The sequence below is a fragment of the Stegostoma tigrinum genome, chromosome 5 (assembly GCF_030684315.1).
Source record: "Stegostoma tigrinum isolate sSteTig4 chromosome 5, sSteTig4.hap1, whole genome shotgun sequence".
NCBI lineage: Eukaryota > Metazoa > Chordata > Chondrichthyes > Orectolobiformes > Stegostomatidae > Stegostoma > Stegostoma tigrinum.
The window spans coordinates 2,997,129-3,018,087 of record NC_081358.1 but is presented as its reverse complement, the minus strand read 5'-3'; the positions used below and the strand labels follow the sequence as shown (position 1 = coordinate 3,018,087).

General features: G+C 43.5%; 2 gene segments (V, D, J or C); both read right to left on the bottom strand.

Moving 5' to 3' along the window:
• Positions 1–323: 323 nt before the first annotated feature.
• On the bottom strand, positions 324–767 carry LOC132209604 (immunoglobulin lambda variable 3-9-like). The segment is given in 2 exon segments: positions 324–637; positions 724–767. Coding segments are annotated over 2 exon segments (348 nt in total).
• A 13,547-nt stretch (positions 768–14,314) lies between these two features.
• LOC132209603 (Ig kappa chain V region 3381-like) lies at positions 14,315–14,882 on the bottom strand. The segment is given in 2 exon segments: positions 14,315–14,718; positions 14,809–14,882. Coding segments are annotated over 2 exon segments (447 nt in total).
• Positions 14,883–20,959: the final 6,077 nt, after the last annotated feature.

Below are 20,959 nucleotides of genomic sequence, written 5' to 3'. Positions count from 1 at the left end.
CGACATGCATTTAGCAAATAAAAACCAAAAGAACTGCGGATGTTTTAAATCAGGAACAAAAACCAAGTTGCTGGAAGAGCTCAGCAGGTCTGGCACTATCTGTGAAGGAGAAAACAGAGCTAACGTTTCGGGTCTGGTGACCCTTCCTCAGAAGCGTTGTGACATGTATTTAGCGTCGTGTTAAATTTTGTTTTGCAGTGTATCCTCTGAGATATTTTGGCACGATTAACTGCATCAAAGGCGCTTTATAAATGCAAGCTGGTGTTGTTGGTGTGGGAGCTGAGTGTAGACCGAGCTGAAGCGCCGTGTATTTGCAAAGGCTTTCAGTCTCTGTTGAACACTGTGCTGTCCCAATAGGCGCAGTAATATGTGGCAGCGTCTTCCTTCTCGATGTTATTGATGATCAAAGTGCACAAAGTGTTCCTCTTATCCGCTTTAAACCTGCTGCCGAATTCCGGATCCCGTACGACGCTGCTGTCATAATAAAGTATTCTGGAGGGCGCCTGACCTTCCCGGCGCTGGTACCAATGGACCGTGGTGCTGCCGCTGTCTACGGTACATTTAAACCTGGCACTTTTACCGAGCTTGGTTACATACGATATCGGTGACTGTGTTATAGACTCAGCCAAACGCACATCTGGGAAAATAAAATTAACAAAGTTACGTTGAAAGCGAAGATGAATCGGGATTTACATGACACTTGAGTAAACGTTAAATACGTACAGGATAAAAGTAGTGCCAAAATCACCCTGAACATGGTGCAGAGACCTGCTCCGTCTGTACTGAGCTACTGCGGTTCGAGGTTATTGTCTATAACAGCGGGAATTTCCGCTTTTAGTATAAATTGAACCCGCCCACTTTAATGCCTCTTCGTAAAATGTGAGACCGTTTTACTCTCCTTCGTTTCTTTTGCTCGCACATACACGGCAGGTGTTAACTGAAAATTCCGTTTCGGAATTTCGCACAAGTTGCTCCGAATTGACCTGCTCGTTAGCATCAGGCTGGGAGGTGCGTGCAGGTCGACTTGGGAGGGAAAGAAGTGAGTGGTGTGGTGGGGGCAAACGCCACTGTGGCAGAAAGATCAAATTTAACAGTGAATTCGCTCCATTCGCTCTGAGTTTAAATTCCCAAAATATTGACAAAGAAATACGTGCTCTGAACTCCCAATTAACCGAAGTAAAGCCACTAAACGTGGGGTTGGACAAATGTAGTCTTGACGAAGGGTTTCAGCCCCAAACGTTGACCTTCCTGCTCCTCTGATGCTGTCTGACCTGCTGTGCTGGTCTAGCTCCAAGTTTATTGACAATAGCTTCTAGCATTTGCGGTCCTCACTGTCTCCTTTCTGAACTAAAGTTATTGTTTATGATCCGCTGATCCCGGTTTAAAATCTATGGCGAGCATCCCAAAGCAGATCTACATTCGGAGTACACGTGGTTATGTTGCAAGATTTACTGAACTCATGATCTAATGTCTCAATGACCTGGGCATATGAGATGAAATTCATCACGGGACCTGCAGGTTTAAATTTTATATCCGCTTTTACAAGAAGTATCCGCAAAAGCGTTCAGTAAACGACGAGATTGTCATTAAAATAAATGATCTTCCCAAGAGGAAGTCTGCCGTCATTGGAGTTTGCCGTATATGTGATTTCGGATGCACAGCTCGCACGGCCCTGGGAAAAACCCAACAGCTATTCTACAAATAAAACAGTACAGCAGTACACCAAGAGTACCTGCACTACACACCATCCTTTTCAATGTCATCATCATTCGTTCAGGTGGATAATACAAGAGAGCACCGTCGGTGTGACGGAATTTTACATGAATTCCCAACTGGCCGAGTCTCTGCGTTCTAGAAAGTCAACAAGTGAGAGGATCGGATAATGCCATGCTCACTTTGGAACTGTCAATCCATCTTTTTATCTGTTACATGCATCTGTAAGTTAACTGTGATAATCTATTTAGTCATAGAGTCATACAACTGGACAGCACGGAAACAGACCCTTCGGTCCAACTCTCCACACCGACCAGATATCCTAAATGAAGCCAGTCCCATTTTCCAGTATTCGGCCCACATCCCTCTAAACCTTTCCAATTCATATATCCATCCAGATGCTTTTTAATGTTGTAATTGTACCAGCGACCACCACCTCCTCTGGCAGATTATACCATACACACACAACCCTCTGCATGAAAAAGTTGACCCTTAGGTCCCTTTTAAATCTTTCCCCTCTCACCTTAAACCTACGCCCCTCTAGTTTTAGACCCCGCCCCCACACTTGGGGGAAAGGCCTTGTCTATTCACCCTGCCATGATCCTTATGATTTTATAATCCTCTGTAAGGTTACCCCTTGGCCTCTGATGCTCCAGGGAAAATGGCCCCAGACTATTCAGCCTCACCCTATAGCTCAAACCCTCCAACCTTAGCAACATTCTTGTAAATCGTTTCTGAAAACGTTCAAGTTTCATAACATCCTTCCTACAGCAGTGACACCAGAATTGGGTGCAGTATTCCAAAAGTCGCCTAACCAATGTCCTAAGATGCTGCTTGGCCTGCTGTGTTCATCCAGCCCCCAACTTTGTTATCTTGGATTCTCCAGCATCTGCAGTTCCCATTATCTCTCTCCACTTGTACTCCTCAACTGATTGGCCCATCTGATCAGGATAATCTTCTTCATTGTCCACTACACCTCCAATTTTGGTGTCATCTATAAACTTACTAACCATACTTCCTATATTCACATCTTAATCATTTATATCAATGACAAAAACCAGTGGGCCCAGCACCAATCCTCGTGGCACACTCCCAGTCACAGACCTCCAATCTAAAAAGCAACCATCCACCACTAATCTCTGCCTTCAAGCCAGTTCTGTATTCAAATGGCTAGTTCTCCCTGTATTCCATGTGATCTATAGTGTTATCCCTAATCTGTCCTTGCCTTTCTAAATATATGTAATTACTGTCCCTCAGATTTTCCTCCAACAACTTGCCCAGCACTGATGTCAGGCTCACCAATCTATAGGTCCCTGACTTTTCCTTACCACCTTTCTTAAATAGTGGCACCACGTTAGCCAACCTCCAGTCTTCTGGCACCTCATCTGTTGCTGACCATGATACAAATATCGCAGCAACAGGCCCAGTAATCTCTTCCCTAGTTTCCCACAAAGTTCCAGTGCACACCTGATCTCATCCCAGGGATTTATCCACCTTTATGCATTTTAAGCCGTCCAGCACCTCCTCCTCTGTAATATGGACATTTTTCAAGTTATCGCTATTAATTTCCCCATGTTCTCTAGCTTCAATATTCTTCTCCACAGTAAGTATTGATGCAAAATATTCTAGTTACTCTTTTGTCCTTAACATAGTTGTAGAAACATCTTTGGCATTTAATCTCTTCTGGCTTCTCCCCAGTCCCAGACCATCTTTTTATTCTTTGTCTCTTCCTTTCCTTACATTTTTAATGGCTTCAAACATGTTTGTTTACATCTTTCTTCAGTTCTGAAGAAGTGTTATGTGCAAATGGAAAGAAAAATAATTCCATTTCTCTTTCCATGGGTGATGCAGACCCACTGAGTATTGCAGGCATTTATGGATTTTACTTCTCTTGATTGGATAATTTCCTGAAGCTGAATAACTGCATGGAAAAAAGCAAACTGTGAGACAACCCAGTGTGGACCTGGAGGAACACAGCAGGCCAGGCAACATCAGAGGAGCTGGAAAGTTGATGTTTTGGTTTGGGACACTTCTTAAGAAAAAGGGTTCCAATCTGAAACATCAACTTTCCTGCTTCTCTGAAGCTGCCTGGAATGTTGTGTTCTCCAGCTCTAAGCTGTGTTATCTCTGACTCCAGCATAGGCAGTTGTTGCTACCTCAAAATGTGAGACAGTTGCTTTGTGATTTTTCTTTTCCAGGTTGCCAGCAAAGACAGGTTGAATGGCTTCTTTTTATACCATAATCAATCTATAATTCAGTGAACTTGGAAAAGAACATATATTCATCACTATTTCCTGCTTCATAACATATCGTCAATTCATTTGTTATGCAGCCACTGTAAGTTTAATTCCATGGCTTTCAATATTGCCAACAAGTCCATTTTGATTCACTATCAAATGTCTTTTGGAAATCCAGAGAGATCATACTAACACCATTTGTCATGTTAAGTCGCTCTAAGACTTCAAAGATACTACCTGTTAAACAAACATATAAGGTATATGACCTCACGAGTGAGTCTGCTTCACCATTCTATTAGGCCATGGCTGATCTGATTACTCCACATTCCAATCTACCAACAGCCTTTCATCCCTTTGCTTATGAATAATCTAACTGCATCTGCAAACTATACAAATAATCTGTTTCCATCAATATTTGGGGAAAACATTCCAATATTCACAATTCCATGTGAGAAAATAAAGGTCTCCTCATTTCTATCCTAAATTAGTAACCCCTTTGTTTAAGTATTGATGCCTAGTCCTGGATTTTCTGACAATGGGGAAAATCTTTCCTACATCCCTGTCAAGATCCCTCAGAATCTTATATATTTAAATACTTGCCACTTACTCTTCTAAACTCCAGCCAGGACAAAACTTATTTTCTTTCATAAGGTATTATCAATTCCACACATTTATGTATTTTGAGAATAATACATAAGAAAAGTTTATGAACAACAGAAATAGGAAAACTTTCTACTTTCTTATAACACAGTATCAAAGATTTTTCAGCATGCAGTTGTAACATCACAAACACTCTTTATAAACTAAATAGAATCAGCTTTGTGCCACAAGGTACACTCTGGAGCAATTCATAATCATTGTTGCAAATCAAAGAAAGCATTTAGTTTCTGTACCCAAGCAAGACCACGTCCATCTCCTTTCCAAGTCAGATTTCTTTATTTTTAAAAAAACACTTTGGAATTGTACATACCACTTTCTTAATTATTGTTATTATTTCACTCCAGATTGAGTTTCTTTCAGTGCTTTATACTCCCTTCAATTGAGAAAGTCTGGGGCTAAATATATTTGGTTATTAAAAGTTGTTTTGTGGGATGTGTACTCTAAACCCACAGCAGACAGTGCAGTGTATGTGCACCCAGCATTATCATGGTTGGAGTACTAGTATTTTGATTCAATTACGGTGAAAAGCATTAAGATATTTCCAATCAGTTCAGCGTGAGATTTGCAGAAAATCTGATGGATGGTGATGTTCCCATTCACCTACTACGTTTGCTCTTTTAGAGATCATGGGTTTGGAAGAGGAGCCATGGTGAATGCTACAGAGCATCTTGCACATGGTACACTGTGCAACTGTTGTACATTAATGTTGGGAAGTGATGAATGGAGTTCCAATTATGTGGGTTGTTCTTCCTTGGATGGTGTTCACCTTCTTGAATTTTGTGATAAACACTCTCATCCAGGCAACTGAAGACAATTCCATTTTTCTGCTGATGTGTGAGCTGTATGATGGGCAGTCTTTAAGGTGTGAGGAGTTGAAATTTTTCCATAATATTCCCAGCATCTATCTTGTCTTTTAACCACAGAGTTTATATAGTTGCCTAGCTAGTTATCTAGTCGATGGTAGCCCCCAGGATGTTGTTGTTGTTGGGCTTAGTTATGGTAATGTAAAACACAGTGAGGTACTTATATTCCCTTGTGCTGCAGCCAGTTATTGCTTAGCATTTGTGTGAACTCGTCAGCTCAAGTCGGAATGTTGTCCACGTTCTGGTACAAATAGACATAGAAAGATTCAATGTCTGATGAGTAATTAATGATTATGAACACTGCAGCCATCAGTAAATCAGTTCTGATTTTATGATGGAGAGAATTGATGAAGCAACTGGGGATGTTTGGAGTTAGATCACCACCCTGATGGCATCCCATGATCATGTCTCAGAGCTGGAATAATTGGCTTTCAACAACCTCAGATAGCTCCCTCTGTGCAGTGTATGATCCCAACTATTGGAGAGACCCCAGCCCACTAATCACATTGACCTGAATTCTACTGAGGATCCTTAATGCCATACTTGGCTAAATGCTTCCTTGCTGTTAAGATAAGTAATGGTGAGTTCTGTTTTAACACATTCATCAGTTGAAGAGGGCACATCATGATCAACTACAAGTTTCCCTCTCATCTTTAATCAGATTCCATGAAAATCCATGACATGCAATTTCTAAGCAATGATGTGGTGCAGTGCTAGTGCCCCTACCTCTGAATCAGACTTCCGGTCTCAAGTCCCACCTACTTCAAAGGTGTGTTAAAAGGTGTCTGAACTATCTAATTTAAAACTATCTATATGAAAATTCATGGGTTTCAGAGGTAACGTTTGGGACAGTGGTTTAAGGAATGATTCCGTCGTTCCATTTCTTGAACAGGCAACGTGCACAAGACCCCAGATGTGTGAGAGGTATCTTTCAAGATCTAATGTCAAAGGCAATCGATTCTCCTGTATTATTCTTAATTCACTTCACTGCAGCAGTTCATAGACTGCTTTGGTTATTCACGCTGTTGTTTCACGCATGGGATGACAGGTTTCATGCACTAATAATTACTCGCAAACTCAATTGCTTTTTAAGGTAATCTAGTAATTTAATTGTATTACTGAATCCAATATTTTAAAAATGTATTCCCTCAACCTCGTTTGTATTCAGAACCTTAGTCAAAAGCTCGAGATTACTAGAATTGTAACATTATCTTCAGTATTCTTTCCATTTTACGGATGAGGATCCATGGTTGGTTTGGGTCACGAGCACCATTAAAAATCACGGTGTGTCAGAACAGACTCTCCAAGCTGAATAGCTCCCCCAGTCCATTTTTTTTTGGATGTTACTGCAATATATATTGGATCTAGTTCGTTAGTTTTGGTGGCATATTCATTGATAGTCGTTTGACAACAGAAGGCTTTGAAAAGTATTATTGCGTTTTCTCAAAGATGATAAATGAACGGATCTGTTCGTTAATACAGTAAGTGGGTTGTTATGTCCATTTATAGAACAGTCAGATCTATCCTTACTAAATCCCACTGGATTAGCAAAATAATTTTATTCTCCCAAGTTTAATAGTACACTTCAGAGGACATCTTAAACCAATGAATTATCTGTGCAGTACTGCGCGAAGTTTAAAGCTGGTAAAACTCTCCAAATGCTGCACCTGTCGTTTGTGTGATAGCAGTTTGCAAACAATCAGCAGGAAAGCGATCTCTTTTTGCGTGGGATCCCCCCAATGTTCTGTCACTGTGAGCCCAGAAAGCACAGTAATAAACCCCAGAGTCATCCTCCTTGATATTCCTCATGAGCAAGCTGCACGTTTTGGTCGCAGACCTTTTCTCAGCAAACTGTATTTTGTCGGTGATGTCTTGTTTATGATAAGACGGATTCTTGAAATATAAAACGCGCTGTGGACCTTGACCCGGGATGTGCCGGTACCAGTGGATGGCCGCATTGTCGAAATCGCTCCCTTCAAACTTACATTCAAACCGTACAGTCTTCCCCGGAGCTCTGGTCATTGATATTGGAGACTGAGTCAACGTTTGAGCGACAGATTTCCCTGCGAGTGAGAGAAATGCAGATCAGGTAATTTGTTAACACAGAGGCTACAGAACGTTAAACAATGGAAATAATCAGCGAGAACTTGTTGTACTGACCGAGGAGAGCGGTTAGTAAAATCGCAAGAGTGTGACCCTTCATGTTGATGTGGTCAACACAGAACTGATTCAGATTTGCCGAAAGCCCTCAACGGGCCAATGCAATACCGGAAATGACGTAAATCTATTTCACCCAAAGTTGAGCCTTCGTGTAGCCTCAAGGATGACGTTTACATTGAATGGGTGGGCCTTATTGACATTTTCTTTAAACCCGTCCGCCAACACCGCCCAGTCCAACACACCAGTCAACGCATTGACTTCTCTCACGAAAAGTCATCTAGACTCGGAACGTCAGCCTGCTTTCTCTCCACGGACGCTACCTGACCCACTGTGATCTCCAGCATTTTTTTTTGGTTTTCAGTACAGATTCCAGCATCTGCAATAATTTTCTTCTACCATCTATACTTGTCGCTGCCTCGGGAAAGCAGCCAACATATTCAAACAACATACTAAAATGTGAGGCTGGATGAACACAGCAGGCCCAGCCGCATCTCAGGAGCACAAAAGCTGACGTTTCGGGCCTAGACCCTTCATCAGATGTGCTCCTGAGATGCTGCTGGGCCTGCTGTGTTCATCCAGCCTCACATTTTATTACCTTGGATTCTCCAGCATCTGCAGTTCCCGTTATCACCGAACGTATTCAAACACATGTCCCACCCGGTTTTAGTGACTTCCAACCTTTTCTGTCTGGTAGAAGACACAAAAGCTGCACGCGTGCCAACAAATTCAGGAACAGTTTCTTCCCCGCTCTTATTACACTTCTGAATGGACCTCTCAATTTTAAATTTAATGTTGTTCTTGCTCTTTGTGCACCTTCTCTGCTGCGATCACAATGCATCCGTCGCTCTATTACGCTAATGCATGATATGACCTGCCTATACTGCATCCAAAACAAAACCTATCACTGTAACTAGGTGCTTGTGACAGTAATAATTAAAATCAAATCAAACATGTTGATCACTCACTGCGAAAGTTGCTTTCTATTTTTGCGCAGGACTTTTGCTTATAGATTTTTCTATGTTTCCATGTCCCATTCTAACAGTTTAATACAGGTATGTAGTTCTGACCAAGGGTCACCGCACCCCCCACACCAGCTGAGATCTTCCAGTAATTTCTGTTTTTATTACCGATCTACATTTTTTTATATGCTCATCAACTTGCTCAGAAATGTTATCACACACCTTTGGAGCAGGGGACCTGAACCAGATCTCCATGTACAGATGTAGGAGTACTACCACTGCACCACATGTCTGCCTTTCCTATTCTATTAACAATTTTGGACAGATGGAGAAGATTTCTCTGCCCCACTCCAAACTCTGTCAGAACCTAGAACCGAAAATACCCTCAATCTTTGTGTGTAGCTCAAACTGCTTATATTGAAAGCAATCATATGACTCTCTACTGTCTACTATCACGGTACCCAGTGCCATCTTGTCTGGGTAACCAGAGATGGCAATATTACTCGATCTGGTCTGGCCAGAGGTCCTTAAAGCTTGTCCAATATCTCCTGTGACCTGCAATCATTCTTTTGTCTGTTCAAGGCAAGCAGTTTATTGCCAATGCTATTTGCTGCATTTGGTAGTTGGGAATTGAATCTACAACGGATCCTCCTTCAACATCATTTTTGGATTTTTTTTCAAAGTAACTCATACAATAAATGCGCATTCCGTTGCTTTTACCGGATGCATAACTCTGTCTCTCCCATCCACGAGCTCCTATCTTTTTCTCTTCTCTGTCATCTCTCCCTTTCCTTTCGCTTTTAGGTCTCAGCCTTTATCTCTCAATGTCTCTTTTGCTTTCTCCTGCCCCTTCTCATTCTCGCGGTCGTCCTCCATTTCATCTGGCTTTTCCTTTCTCTCGCCATGTCCTCTCTTCCTGCTTTACATTGTCTTTACTTGTTTATCTCTCATGTTCTCTCTATTTTACTCTTGCTCTTCTTTTCCTACCTTCTCTGATGTTCTGTGCATTATATTTTTCTCACTTTCTCTGTTTCACACACACCTTGAAAATGAAGTGCAGGGAAGGTTGGCTGTGAGTGTGCAATGAACACAGAAAATTAGCGTTTTGGCTTAGCAAACAATTAGGCAAGTAAATCATGCGTTTGCCGTTCATGCGGTGGCAACAGATGCAAGACTGAGGATGCCTTGCTGCAAATTCACGTGCCTTTGCTGAGACTGCATCTAGAATACTTCAATACATCTTCATAGGAGGCAGTACAGCAAATGTTCATTTCATTAATTGCTGGAAAGAAAGGGATGCCCGAAAATGAGAGGTTGACTATACTGCCTCTATGCGCTCTGGAGTTTGGTGATTGAATTGAAACACAAAATATTCTGAAAGGTCTTGACAGGGTTAGACACAAGTCTTGTTGCCGTTTGTTGGAGGATCTGGAACGAGGGCGGAAGGGGCCAAAACTTCAGGATAAGGAATTGCTTGTTCTGGAGTACGCTGAGGAGAAACGTCGTCATTGCAGGTTGTGAACCTTCGACAATCTCTACCCAAACTGATGCTGGAGTCAGAAATAACACAGTGTGGAGCTGCAGGAACACAACAGGCCAGGCAGCATCAGAGGAATAGGAATGTTGACGTTTTGGATCAGGACCCTTCTTCAGTTCTGTTTACATGCTCAGGATAGCCTGTTTGTCGTTCATTTCCAGATGACAATGATACAGTGAGCAATACAGCAAGCTTAACAACACACCAATCATTCACGAACCCGCTACGAGGTTGAGTGAACAGCCTGAGTGAAACAAAATGCAAATGAAAATGAGTTATACAGTCATTGAAACATGCAGCACGAAACAAACCCTTCGTCCCAATCAGTCCATGCCGAACGTAATCCCGCAATAAACTAGTCCTATCTGCCTGCACTTCGCCCATTTTCCTCCAAACATTTCCTTTTCATGTACTCACCTAGAAGTCTTCCTAACGTCATAACTGTACCCGCACCCACCACTTCCTTTGAAACTTCATTCCACACACCAACCGCTCTTGTTAAAAAAAATCCCTCGTGTCTTTTAAAAACTCTTTTCCTGTCACCCCTCATCTCCTACTCCCTCTAGTCACGAAATCTCCCACCCTAGTGAAAAGACACCAGGATTGACGGGAATCTTGGCTTCGGGTCACTCGTCTCTGGCACAGAACCCTATGTGGTGCCGGTAACTACCAGTAGCAGGGCCGTACATCTGACTAAACTCCAGAAACTAAGGACTAACAATGTGCCTCAAGCCCTGGAAGAGCATTGTCGGGCAGCGTGAAAACACCCGAGTTTGATTTGTATTCAGCAAACGCACATGGAAAAATAATAATTGTCGGGAGATTTACATGTGAACTGTTTGTAAGACCCTTCTTCTAAAATATACACGAGAAATCAACAAAAAATAACATGCCATTCATCAACCGTTGGCTATGTCTTCTTTTTAGTGCAGGACTCCACAAACAAAATTGAAAATGAGTTATAGTATCAATAGTTTCGCGGTGCCTGTTTATTTGATTATTAATTATTTGGAATTAGTGCTCAGAAAGTTGGCTCTGATGCTGTTTGGGGAAAACATTGGGAATAATGTCTTTTTCAAAATGGAGGAAATAAATAATTGCTCGTGATATGTGCGCATTAATTCTCAAACAGACGGCGTAAAGTCCAGCGGGAAATTCAGAGGAAGGAATTGAAACGTACTCTTGTGTAGAGATGGTTTAGAATTCATACCTAGAGCATAGCTGCCGCCGAAATGAATTGTTAAAGCAAGCAAGGAAGATCTGCTAAATGATTTATTAACTAATGAATAATTGGCTACGAATATCCATGTTGTTCTTGGGTATTTAAAGTTTTTTTCCACTGAATAATTTGTACAAACTGATTCAGAACAATTGATTACCTCATGAGAGATGCTGAGAACAAAAAAAGCTAAAAAAAAAATTGTTCGCTGTTAAATACACGACTAAAACCAACAGGCCATATGTCGCAAAGATTCTCAGATTCACGTACCCCAGAGGAAAGGTCAGGCGAGCTGAGCGAACTCCAGTAGATGAAATAACTGAAATTGTTCCTTCAAGATGTGTCACCCTAATGAGGCATCAGAGAGACTGAATCCCTCCAAAACATCGCTCTGTTCCCTCTTTGCACATGAGTCCTTGAATTCAAAACTCCATTATATTTGTCTCGGCTTTAAATATTGTCATTGAAGTTAATTCTGAATTTGATTTTGCGATTTGGAGTTTCAGTAAAAAGACTCCACTTGTGCCTGGAAACTTGTGCGGCTGCGTTGGGGTTTTTGTAATGAGCTTCTTATGGTTGTTTCTCACTGTGAGGATCCAATAGGCACAGTAATAGATGGCATCATCGGACTGTTCAATGTTATCAATTACAAGGAAGAATGAAGAGACACTTTTCTCAGCTGAGAACTTGGAGGGGATTCCCGGGTCCAATACAGCTCTGTTTTTGCTGAAATAGATTAATCTCCTCGGCGCCTGGTTGGGTCGGTTCTGGTACCAATGGATGGTTTCTGTGTTTTGTGCCACGCATTGCATTTTGATCGTTGTAGCCTTGGGCCTAGTGACCGATATTGGAAACTGATGCAAGACCTCGGCAAAATGTTCACCTGCAAACAAAAAATATCGACAAGTCAAGTAGCTGAGGAGATCGGCTGAAATCAGAAAGAAAGTGGATAGGGAGGAACAGTGCCAGTGAATGGAAAGGCCAACGTACAGAAGGAACAGGTTGAAGAATATCGGTAAAAGAAGCAACATGAAGGAAAAACTTTCACGCAACAAGTGTTTAGGATGTGGATTGCACCGGCCGCGGGCAGATTCGCCCCCGGTTTCAAAAGAGGATTGGAGAAACTGGAGAAAAGGAAAGAAATGCACAACTAATGGAAAAAAGGTGGGACGTTGGGACAGGCGGAGTTTTTGTGGAGAGAAGCGGCACAAATAGGACGGGCGGGATGGTCTCTTTCTATAAGTTGATGGCTCGAACTGTCGCACTCACTGGGGGAAAGCATCAACAGAACCACCAGACAAGGAAACGACATGGTGCAGCAATGACGATTAGGCTGCATTCACAGTGTTAAAACAGGTCGCCAAACAGGAAATAATTCGCATCCCGAATACAGGCGATGTAAAACAATGCCGCTACGGGCTCTTGATGCATTGTCTTGATTAACCTTATCTGGCATTTCCCCATGTCGCATTTCCTCGGCACTTCATGTTTCCTCAAATGGCTGACATGGAAGTTAATATTCTAATTTCTTCCTCCCCCATCCCACATCCCATATTTCCGATCCCTTTAAGCACAAGAGCGGCATATACTTCTTTCTTAAAACATTCGATACGTAGACTCATACACTTTATGTATCAAAGAATTCCATTGATTCACCATTCTCTGGTTAAAGCATTTTTTTTCTCATCTCCGTCCTATTAGATCTTTACATAAGAACATAAGAACTAGGGGCAGGAGTAGGCCATCTGGCCCTTCGAGCCTGCCCCGCCAGTCAATAGATCTTTTCGTAGACACAGATCCACTTACCCGCGCTCTCACTGTATCCCTTAATTCCTTTATTGATCAAAAAAATCTACCTTAGCTTTAAAAACGTTTACTGAAGTAGCGTCAACTACTTCACTGGGCAAGGAATTCCACAGATTAACAACCCTCTGGGTGAAGAAGTTCTTTCTCAATTCAGTCCTAAATCTGCTCCCTCTACTCTTAACGCTATGCCTGCTTTTCCTATCTTCACCTGTCAGTGGGAGCATCCTCTCTACTTTTATCTTATCTATTCCCTTCATAATTTTATATGTTTCTATAAGATTCAAAATTACCTTATCTTTATCTTTAAATTGTGACTTTTGGTCTGAACTTGCTTATCATGAGGAACATCTTTCCTGCATCCAACATGTATCGTTCTTTTAGACTTCTGTACGTTTCTATAAGGTCCTAACTCATGATGCTAAATTTCAGTGAGTACAATCCTAGCCGAGTCAATCTCTGGTCATACGTCAGTCCTACCATCCCAGGAATCAACTTGGTAAACTGTTACTGCACTCTCTCTAGAACAGCAGCATCGTTCTTCAAATAAGGAGATCAAATTTCGACATAATGTTCTGGGTGTGTCCTCACCAATTCCCTGCATAATTTCAAGTCCTTAGTCTATGTTCGAAAGTGACTACTGAAACAGTTTTCACCGTCCTTTTAGGCGGAGCACCACAGATCACAAGTTACTCCAAATAAAACAAAGACATTATTTTGCATAACAAAGTGTGAAGCTGGATGAACACAGAAGGCCAAGCAGAGCTCCTGAGATGCTGCTTGGCCTGCTGTGTTCATCCAGCTCCACACTTTGTTATCTTGGATTGTCCAGCATCTGCAGTTCCCATTATCTCTGATCACATTATTTTGCATCTCAGCTTACTCAGCCGAAAACACCGCATGATTGGGATGTTACATGTCGATGTCTCTTTTATTGCTGCAGTGGGACCAGAGCTGGCGAACACACCCAGGCTCTCCCGATACACTCCTGTAACCATTTCACTTTGGAGGGTTCACACTGCTCCAGCGGATGGCATGTATGCCCACTCCCTGAAATTCGCTGCCTGAAGGAAGGACTCCACAATATAACTCAATCCTCTCCATGTCACGAATTCAGACGGAGGAAGCTCGAACACAGATCCAGCTGTGGTGTCGTCGCTACTTTACCCAAATAGGGGAGGAGTCTGTGAATTCCTCGAAATGTTTCGCTTCAAATCGTTCAGTGTTTTTGTACAAACTTTGTATTGATGTGTTGCACTGTGTATCCAGTACGCACAGTAATAGGTGGCGGTGTCCTCTGGCTCTAGTTTGTCGATTGTGAGGTAGAATACTTTGTTGTTAGATTTCCCGGCTTTGAACCGTTCACCGAATCCCGGATCCCACGTTGCGCCTGCTCCATAATAAAGGATTCGGGTGGGTGCCTGGCCCGGCTTTTGCTGGTACCAGTGAAGGGGATTGCTATTACTGATAGTTGCACCTTCGACTTCGCATTTGAATCTAGCGGTTTTACCCACATTTTTGGTAATGGATGGGACAATCTGTTTCAGTGTTTGTGCAAAATATCCGCCTGAGGAAAGAATATACAGGGTTACAAAGGAACGATGTGATGGATGTGAATGAACAGCGGGATCTGAATAATAGCGTCAGAAACACATACAGGGCAAAGCGGTTACCGCAATGAGCCAGCAGTACAGCGACATGTTCACTCAATCTTCAACTGTTCTCTCCAGCTGCTGGTTAGAGACTAAAAGGAAACGATTCACTTCCTTCAAACCAATCAGTGAGATATTGATCAGGGTTTCAAGCCCGCCTCCTGCCCTCCAAGTTGGTTCTTTGCAATATAAACAGAAAATGTTGGAAATAATCAGAGGGTTAGATAGGGTGGTTAGGGAGAGCCTTTTTCCTAGGATGGTGACGGCGAGCACGAGGGGGCATAGCTTTAAATTGAGGGGTGAAAGATATAGGACAGATGTCAGAGGTAGTTTCTTTACTTAGAGAGTAGTAAGGGAATGGAACGCTTTGCCTGCAACGGTAGTAGATTCGCCAACTTTAGGTACATTTAAGTCGTCATTGGATAAGCATATGGACGTACATGGAATAGTGTAGGTTAGATGGGCTTCAGATTGGTATGACAGGTCGGCACAACATCGAAGGCCGAAGGGCCTGTACTGTGCTGTAATGTTCTATGTTCTATACTGAAGCAGCACCTGTGGTGAGACAGAAACAGAGTTACTACTTCAGAGACCTGAGCAGGAAAGCGTTTAGACATTGACAGAGTGTTAAGCCCGTAAGAAGGCAGGGAAACAGGGAAGGGGGAGCTTTCACTGTGACCGGCTGGAGGAAAGGGGAGTTAAATAACAGAAGGGATGGGAGGGCAAAGGGAACGGTGATGGTAATGGGAAGTGAACAGAAACAAAAGGTGGGCCCAGTGAAGGTGGAAACGCCAACAGCAGAATCATGAAGTTTAATTTGATCCTGAACATCACTGTATTTTAGGGGGAGAGAATGCCACTGCTCAGTGCTTTCTGGAATCACTCCTGAGCGACCGGCCTCTAAATTTACGATTTCGTCCAATCTTTCTGGACTCCTAACCAGCAGAGAAATTTGTTATTCCTAATCTACCCTCTCCCAAATCTCTCTAATTTCAAGTCGATAAAACAGACTAATTCTAAATCATCTGAGATCAAGGGAATGCGAACCATGACTGTGTAATCTGTCTTCATTACTTAAGTCCTTACATTGTGAATGAATGAGACTTTGCCGAAACATGTGTCATTTTCATGCTGTTGTGGTAGATTATTTGAACGAAATAATATCAGGAGCTTTAGGTCCAGGTCAACGATCCTTTTTTGAGCCAACATTAGGTGAGTCAATCCAGGAAAAGATTCCGGAACCGGAATTTAACAAGTATTAACTGGATGTGTATACATTGTATTTCACGAAGACAGTACATTACTTGAATTCAGAAATCGCCTGTTTTCGACAAGCACCCTGGTTGTGCACACTCCACCCCGGTCTCACCACTCCAGATTTTCCCAGGTCTCATCCCATCTCCTCTGCAAAGCCTTTGCCTCATCCCCATTCTTGACTAATGCCGACTGGTTTCTCTTTCCTGGTGTGGTGCCGAGACATTGTCGCATTTCATTTCCAAATAAGGTTCAGGATAACTGCGGTTCAGCCACGTTGCATTTTCACAGAAACAATCTGCTGCATCTGTGCGTGTTTTCGCAGTTTAACTCGTTGTCCTCTTCCTACATTTTAAAATAAGAATATATGAAAATTGATCTGAAATGTTTTATGAATAACTCTAGAACCTTCTATCTCATTCCAATCGAAGCTGGAACTCAATGTGAACTTACAGGCTAACTCATGTCATACCGAAAATTGCCCCTCACAATTCAAAACAAAGGGCCCGCCTCAGATACATGACCGACCACATATATTTACCCTCAGTGGGATGGGAGGGGAAGTTAAAATGGTTGGCAACTGGAAGGTGTTGTTAATTACCGTGTACAGACCGCAGATGCTTCAGAAAATGGTCCCGAGCCTGCGTTTGGTCTCACCGATGTAGAAGAGGCCACACTGTGAGCAATGGATGCAGTCTCCTTTGATGACATCCTGGGCCTTCTCCAGTGCCACAATGATGCAACATGCAAACTGGAGGAGCATGGATTAAGGCAAAGATTCTTGGCAGTGTGGAGGGACAGAGGGATCTTGAGGTTCATGCCCACAGCCCCCTGAGAGCTACCACCCAGGTGGATACAGTTGTTAAGAAGGCGTATGGTGTGTTCGCTTTTACTAATAGAGGGATTGAGTTCAAGAGCCGTGAAGTTATGCTCCATCTATACAAAAGCCTGGCTCGGACACATCTGGAGTATTGTGTCCAGTTCTGGTCGCATCATTGCAGGAAAGATGTGGAAGCTTTGGAAAAGGTGCAGAGGAGATTTACCGGGATTTTGCCTGGAATGGTGAAAAGGTCTTCCAAGGAAAGGTTGAGAGATTTAAGGCTTTTCTCTTTGGAACCACTAAGGATGAGAGGTGACTTGACAGAGGTGTACAACATGATCAGAGGTATAGACAGAATGGAAAACTAGAGACTTTTTCCGAGGGTGGAGGTAGCTATTACGAGGGGGCATAGGTTTAAAGTGAGTGGAGGTAGATATAGGGGAGAGGTCGGAGGTACGCTCTTTACTCAGAAAGTGATGGGGCGTGGAATGCATTGCCGGAGAGGGTAGTGGAGCCGGCCTCATTAGGGGCATTTAAGCGGCTATTAAAAGGCATATGGATGATAATATAAGGTAGGGGTGGAGGTTAGATAGACCTTAGGTTTAGGGTAAAATTTCGGCTCAACATCGCGGACCGAAGGGCCTGTACTGTTCTAACACATCCTATTCCGCTTCGGGAGCTTACAGCCCGATGGTCTTAACATAGAATCTACCAGTTTTAAGATCTCCTCACTCCGGTCCCATCCCGCCTCCTTGACCTGGCATAACCTGCCTATCTTTTTCCTGAAGAAGGCTCTAGGTCCGAAACGTCAGCTTTCCTGCTCCTCTCATGCTGCTTGGTCTGCTGTGTTCATCCAGCTCTACACCTTGTTACCTCGTCTTCTTCCCCAACTCCGCCCCCACCCCTTCCCACCGACCCCTACCTACATCCACCTATCACCATTTCACATCCCGTCCCCCAGCCCCACCCTTCCTCTATTTATTTGCCAGCTCTCTTCCCCTCCTCAGTTCTGACGAAGGGTCTGGATCCGAGCCGTCAACTTTCCCACTCCGCTGATGGTGACTGGCCTGCTTTAATGCCTCTTTAATGCCATCCACTTTAATGCCTCTTCATAAAATGTGACCCCGCTTGCTCTCCGTGTCCTTAATCGTTTCTTATTTGTTTCTTGTTGGTGCACAAAATCTCCCCATCCCCGACCTCATCCCAATACCAGCCCAGTTTATCCCCGCCTCCTTGACCTGTCAGTCTTTTCTCAGTTACCGGAAAAAGGTAGATGGGTTACAGCCAGGGGACGGAAAGGAAACAGGCAGACAGCGCAGGGATCCGTTATGGCCATTCCCCTCAATAACACGTATACGGCTTTGGATACTGTTGAGGGGGATGACTTGCCAGGGGTAAGCCATGGGGTACAGGTTTCTGGCACAGAGCCTGTCCCTGTTGCTCAGAAGGGAAGGGGGGAGAGGAGGAGATCATTAGCTCATAGTTAGGGGGACAGATAGGAGATTCTGTGGGAATGAGAGAGACTCGCAGTTGGTGTGTTGCTTCCCAGGTGCCAGGGTCCATGGTGTCTCAGATAGTGTTTTGGGGACCCTTAAGGGGGACGGGGAGAAGCCCCAAGTCGTGGTCCACATAGGCACTAACGATATAGGTAGGAAAGGGGAATGGGATGTCAGGCTGAAATTCAAGGGACTAGAGTGGAATCTGAGAGCTCCAACAAACAGAGTTGTTATCTCGGGATCGTTCGCCGTGCCACGTGCTAGTGAGGCGAGGAATAGGGAGCGAGAGCAGTTGAACACGTGGCTACAGGGATGGTGCAGGAGGGAGGGATTCAGATACCTGGATAATTGGGGGTCAGTCTGGGGTAGGTGGGACCTCTACAAATGGGATGGTCTACTCCTGAACCAGAGGGATACCAATATCCTGAGGGGGGGGGGCGGAATTTGCTAATGCCCTTCAGGATGATATAAACTGATGCAGCAGGGGGATGGGAACCTGATTTGTAGCTCCAGTGAACAGGAAGTTGAGAGTAGTGAGGTCATGAATAAGGTTTCAAGGTCGCAGGAGTGTACCAGCCAGCAGGAAGGTGGTTTGAAGTGTGTCCACTTCAACGCCAAGAGTGCCTGGAATAAGGTGGGTGAACTTGCAGCATGGGTTAGTACCTGGGACTTCGATATTGTGGCCATTACAGAGGCAAGGATGGAGCAGGGACAGGAATAGCTGTTGCAGGTTCTGGGGTTTAGATGTTTCAGTAAGATCAGGAAAGGTGGTAAAAGAGGGGGAAGGTGTGGCATTGTTAGTCAAGGATGGTGGCAGACACGATGTTTGATGAGGACTCATCTGCTGAGGTGGTATGGGCTGAGGTAAGAAGCAGGAAAGGAGAGGTCACCCTGTTGGGAGTTTTCTACAGGCCTCCAAAAAGTTCCAGAGATGTAGAGGAAAGGATTTCAAAGATGATTCTGGATAGGAATGAAAGTAACAGGGTAGCTGTTATGGGGGACTTCAACTTTCCAAATATTGACTGGAGACGCTATGGTTCAAGTACTTTAGAGGGGTCAGTTTTTGTCCAATGTGTGCAAGAGAGTTTCCTGAGGCCAACAAGAGGTGAGGCAACATTGGATTTGGTACTGGGTAATGAACCAGGCCAGGTGTTATAATTGGAGGTAGGTGAGCACTTCAATGATAGTGACCACAATTCAGTTACGTTTACTTTAGCGATGGAAAGGGATAGATATATACCACAGGGCAAGAGTTACCGCTGGGGAGAAAGGCAATTATGAGCCTATTAGGCAGCATTTAGGATGCATAGGATGGGAAAGGAAACTGCAGGGGCTGGGCACAATTGAAATGTGGAGCTTATTCAAAGAAAAGCTACTGTCTGTCCTTGACAAGCATGTACCTGTCAGGCAGGGAGGAAGTGGTCAAGCGAGGGAACTGTGGTTTAATTAAGAAGTTGAATCTCTTGGCAAGAGGAAGAAAGAGGCTTATGTAAAGATGAGGTGTGAAGGCTCAGTTAGGGTGCTTGAGATTTACAAGTTATCCAGGAAAGACCTAAAGAGAGAGCTAAGAAGAGCCAGGAGGGGACATGAGAAGTCTTTGGCAGGTAGGATCAAGGAAAACCCTAAAGATTTCTATAGGTATGTCAGGAACAAAAGAATGATGTAAGATTAGGGCCAGTCAAGGGCAGTAGTGGGAAATTGTGCGTGGAGTCTGAAGAAATTGGAGAGGCACTAAATTAATATTTTTTGTCAGTATTCACACAAGAAAGAGACAATGTTGTGGAGGAGAATACTGAGATGCAGGCTATTAGACTAGACAGGATTGAGGTTCATAAGGAGGAGGCGTTAGCAATTCTGGAAAGTGTGAAAATAAATAAGTCCCCTGGCTCGGATGGGATTTGTCCTAGGATTCTCTGGGAAGCCAGGGATGAGATTGCATACCTTTGGCTTTGATCTTTATGTCATCATTGTCTACAGGAATAGTGCCAGAAGACTGGAGGATAGCAAATATTGTCCCCTTGTTCAAGAAGGGGAGTAGAGACAATCCCGGTAATTATAGACCAGTGAGCCTTACTTCAGTTGTGGGTAAAGTGGTGGAAAAGGTCATAAGGTTTAGGATTTATAATCATCTAGAAAGGAATAATTTGACTAGGGATAGTCAACATGGTTTTGTGAAGGGTAGGTCGTGCCTTACAAACCTTATTGAGTTCTTTGGAAAGGTGACCAAACAGGTGGATGAGGGTAAAGCATTTGATAAGGCTTCCCATGGTAGGCTATTGCGGAAAATACAGAGGCATGGGATTGAGGGTGATTTAACAGTTTGGATCAGAAATTGGCTAGCTGTAAAAAGGCAGAGGGTGGCGGTTGATGGGAAATGTTCAGCCTGGATTTCAGTTACTAGTGGTGTACCACAAGGATCTGTTTTGGGGCCACTGCTGTTTGTCATTTTTATAAATGACCTGGATGAGAGCGTAGGAGGATGGGTCAGTAAATTTGCAGATGACACTAAAGTCGGTGGAGTTGTGGATAGTGCGGAAGGATGTTGTAGGTTACAGAGGGACATAAATAAGCTGCAGAGCAGGGCTG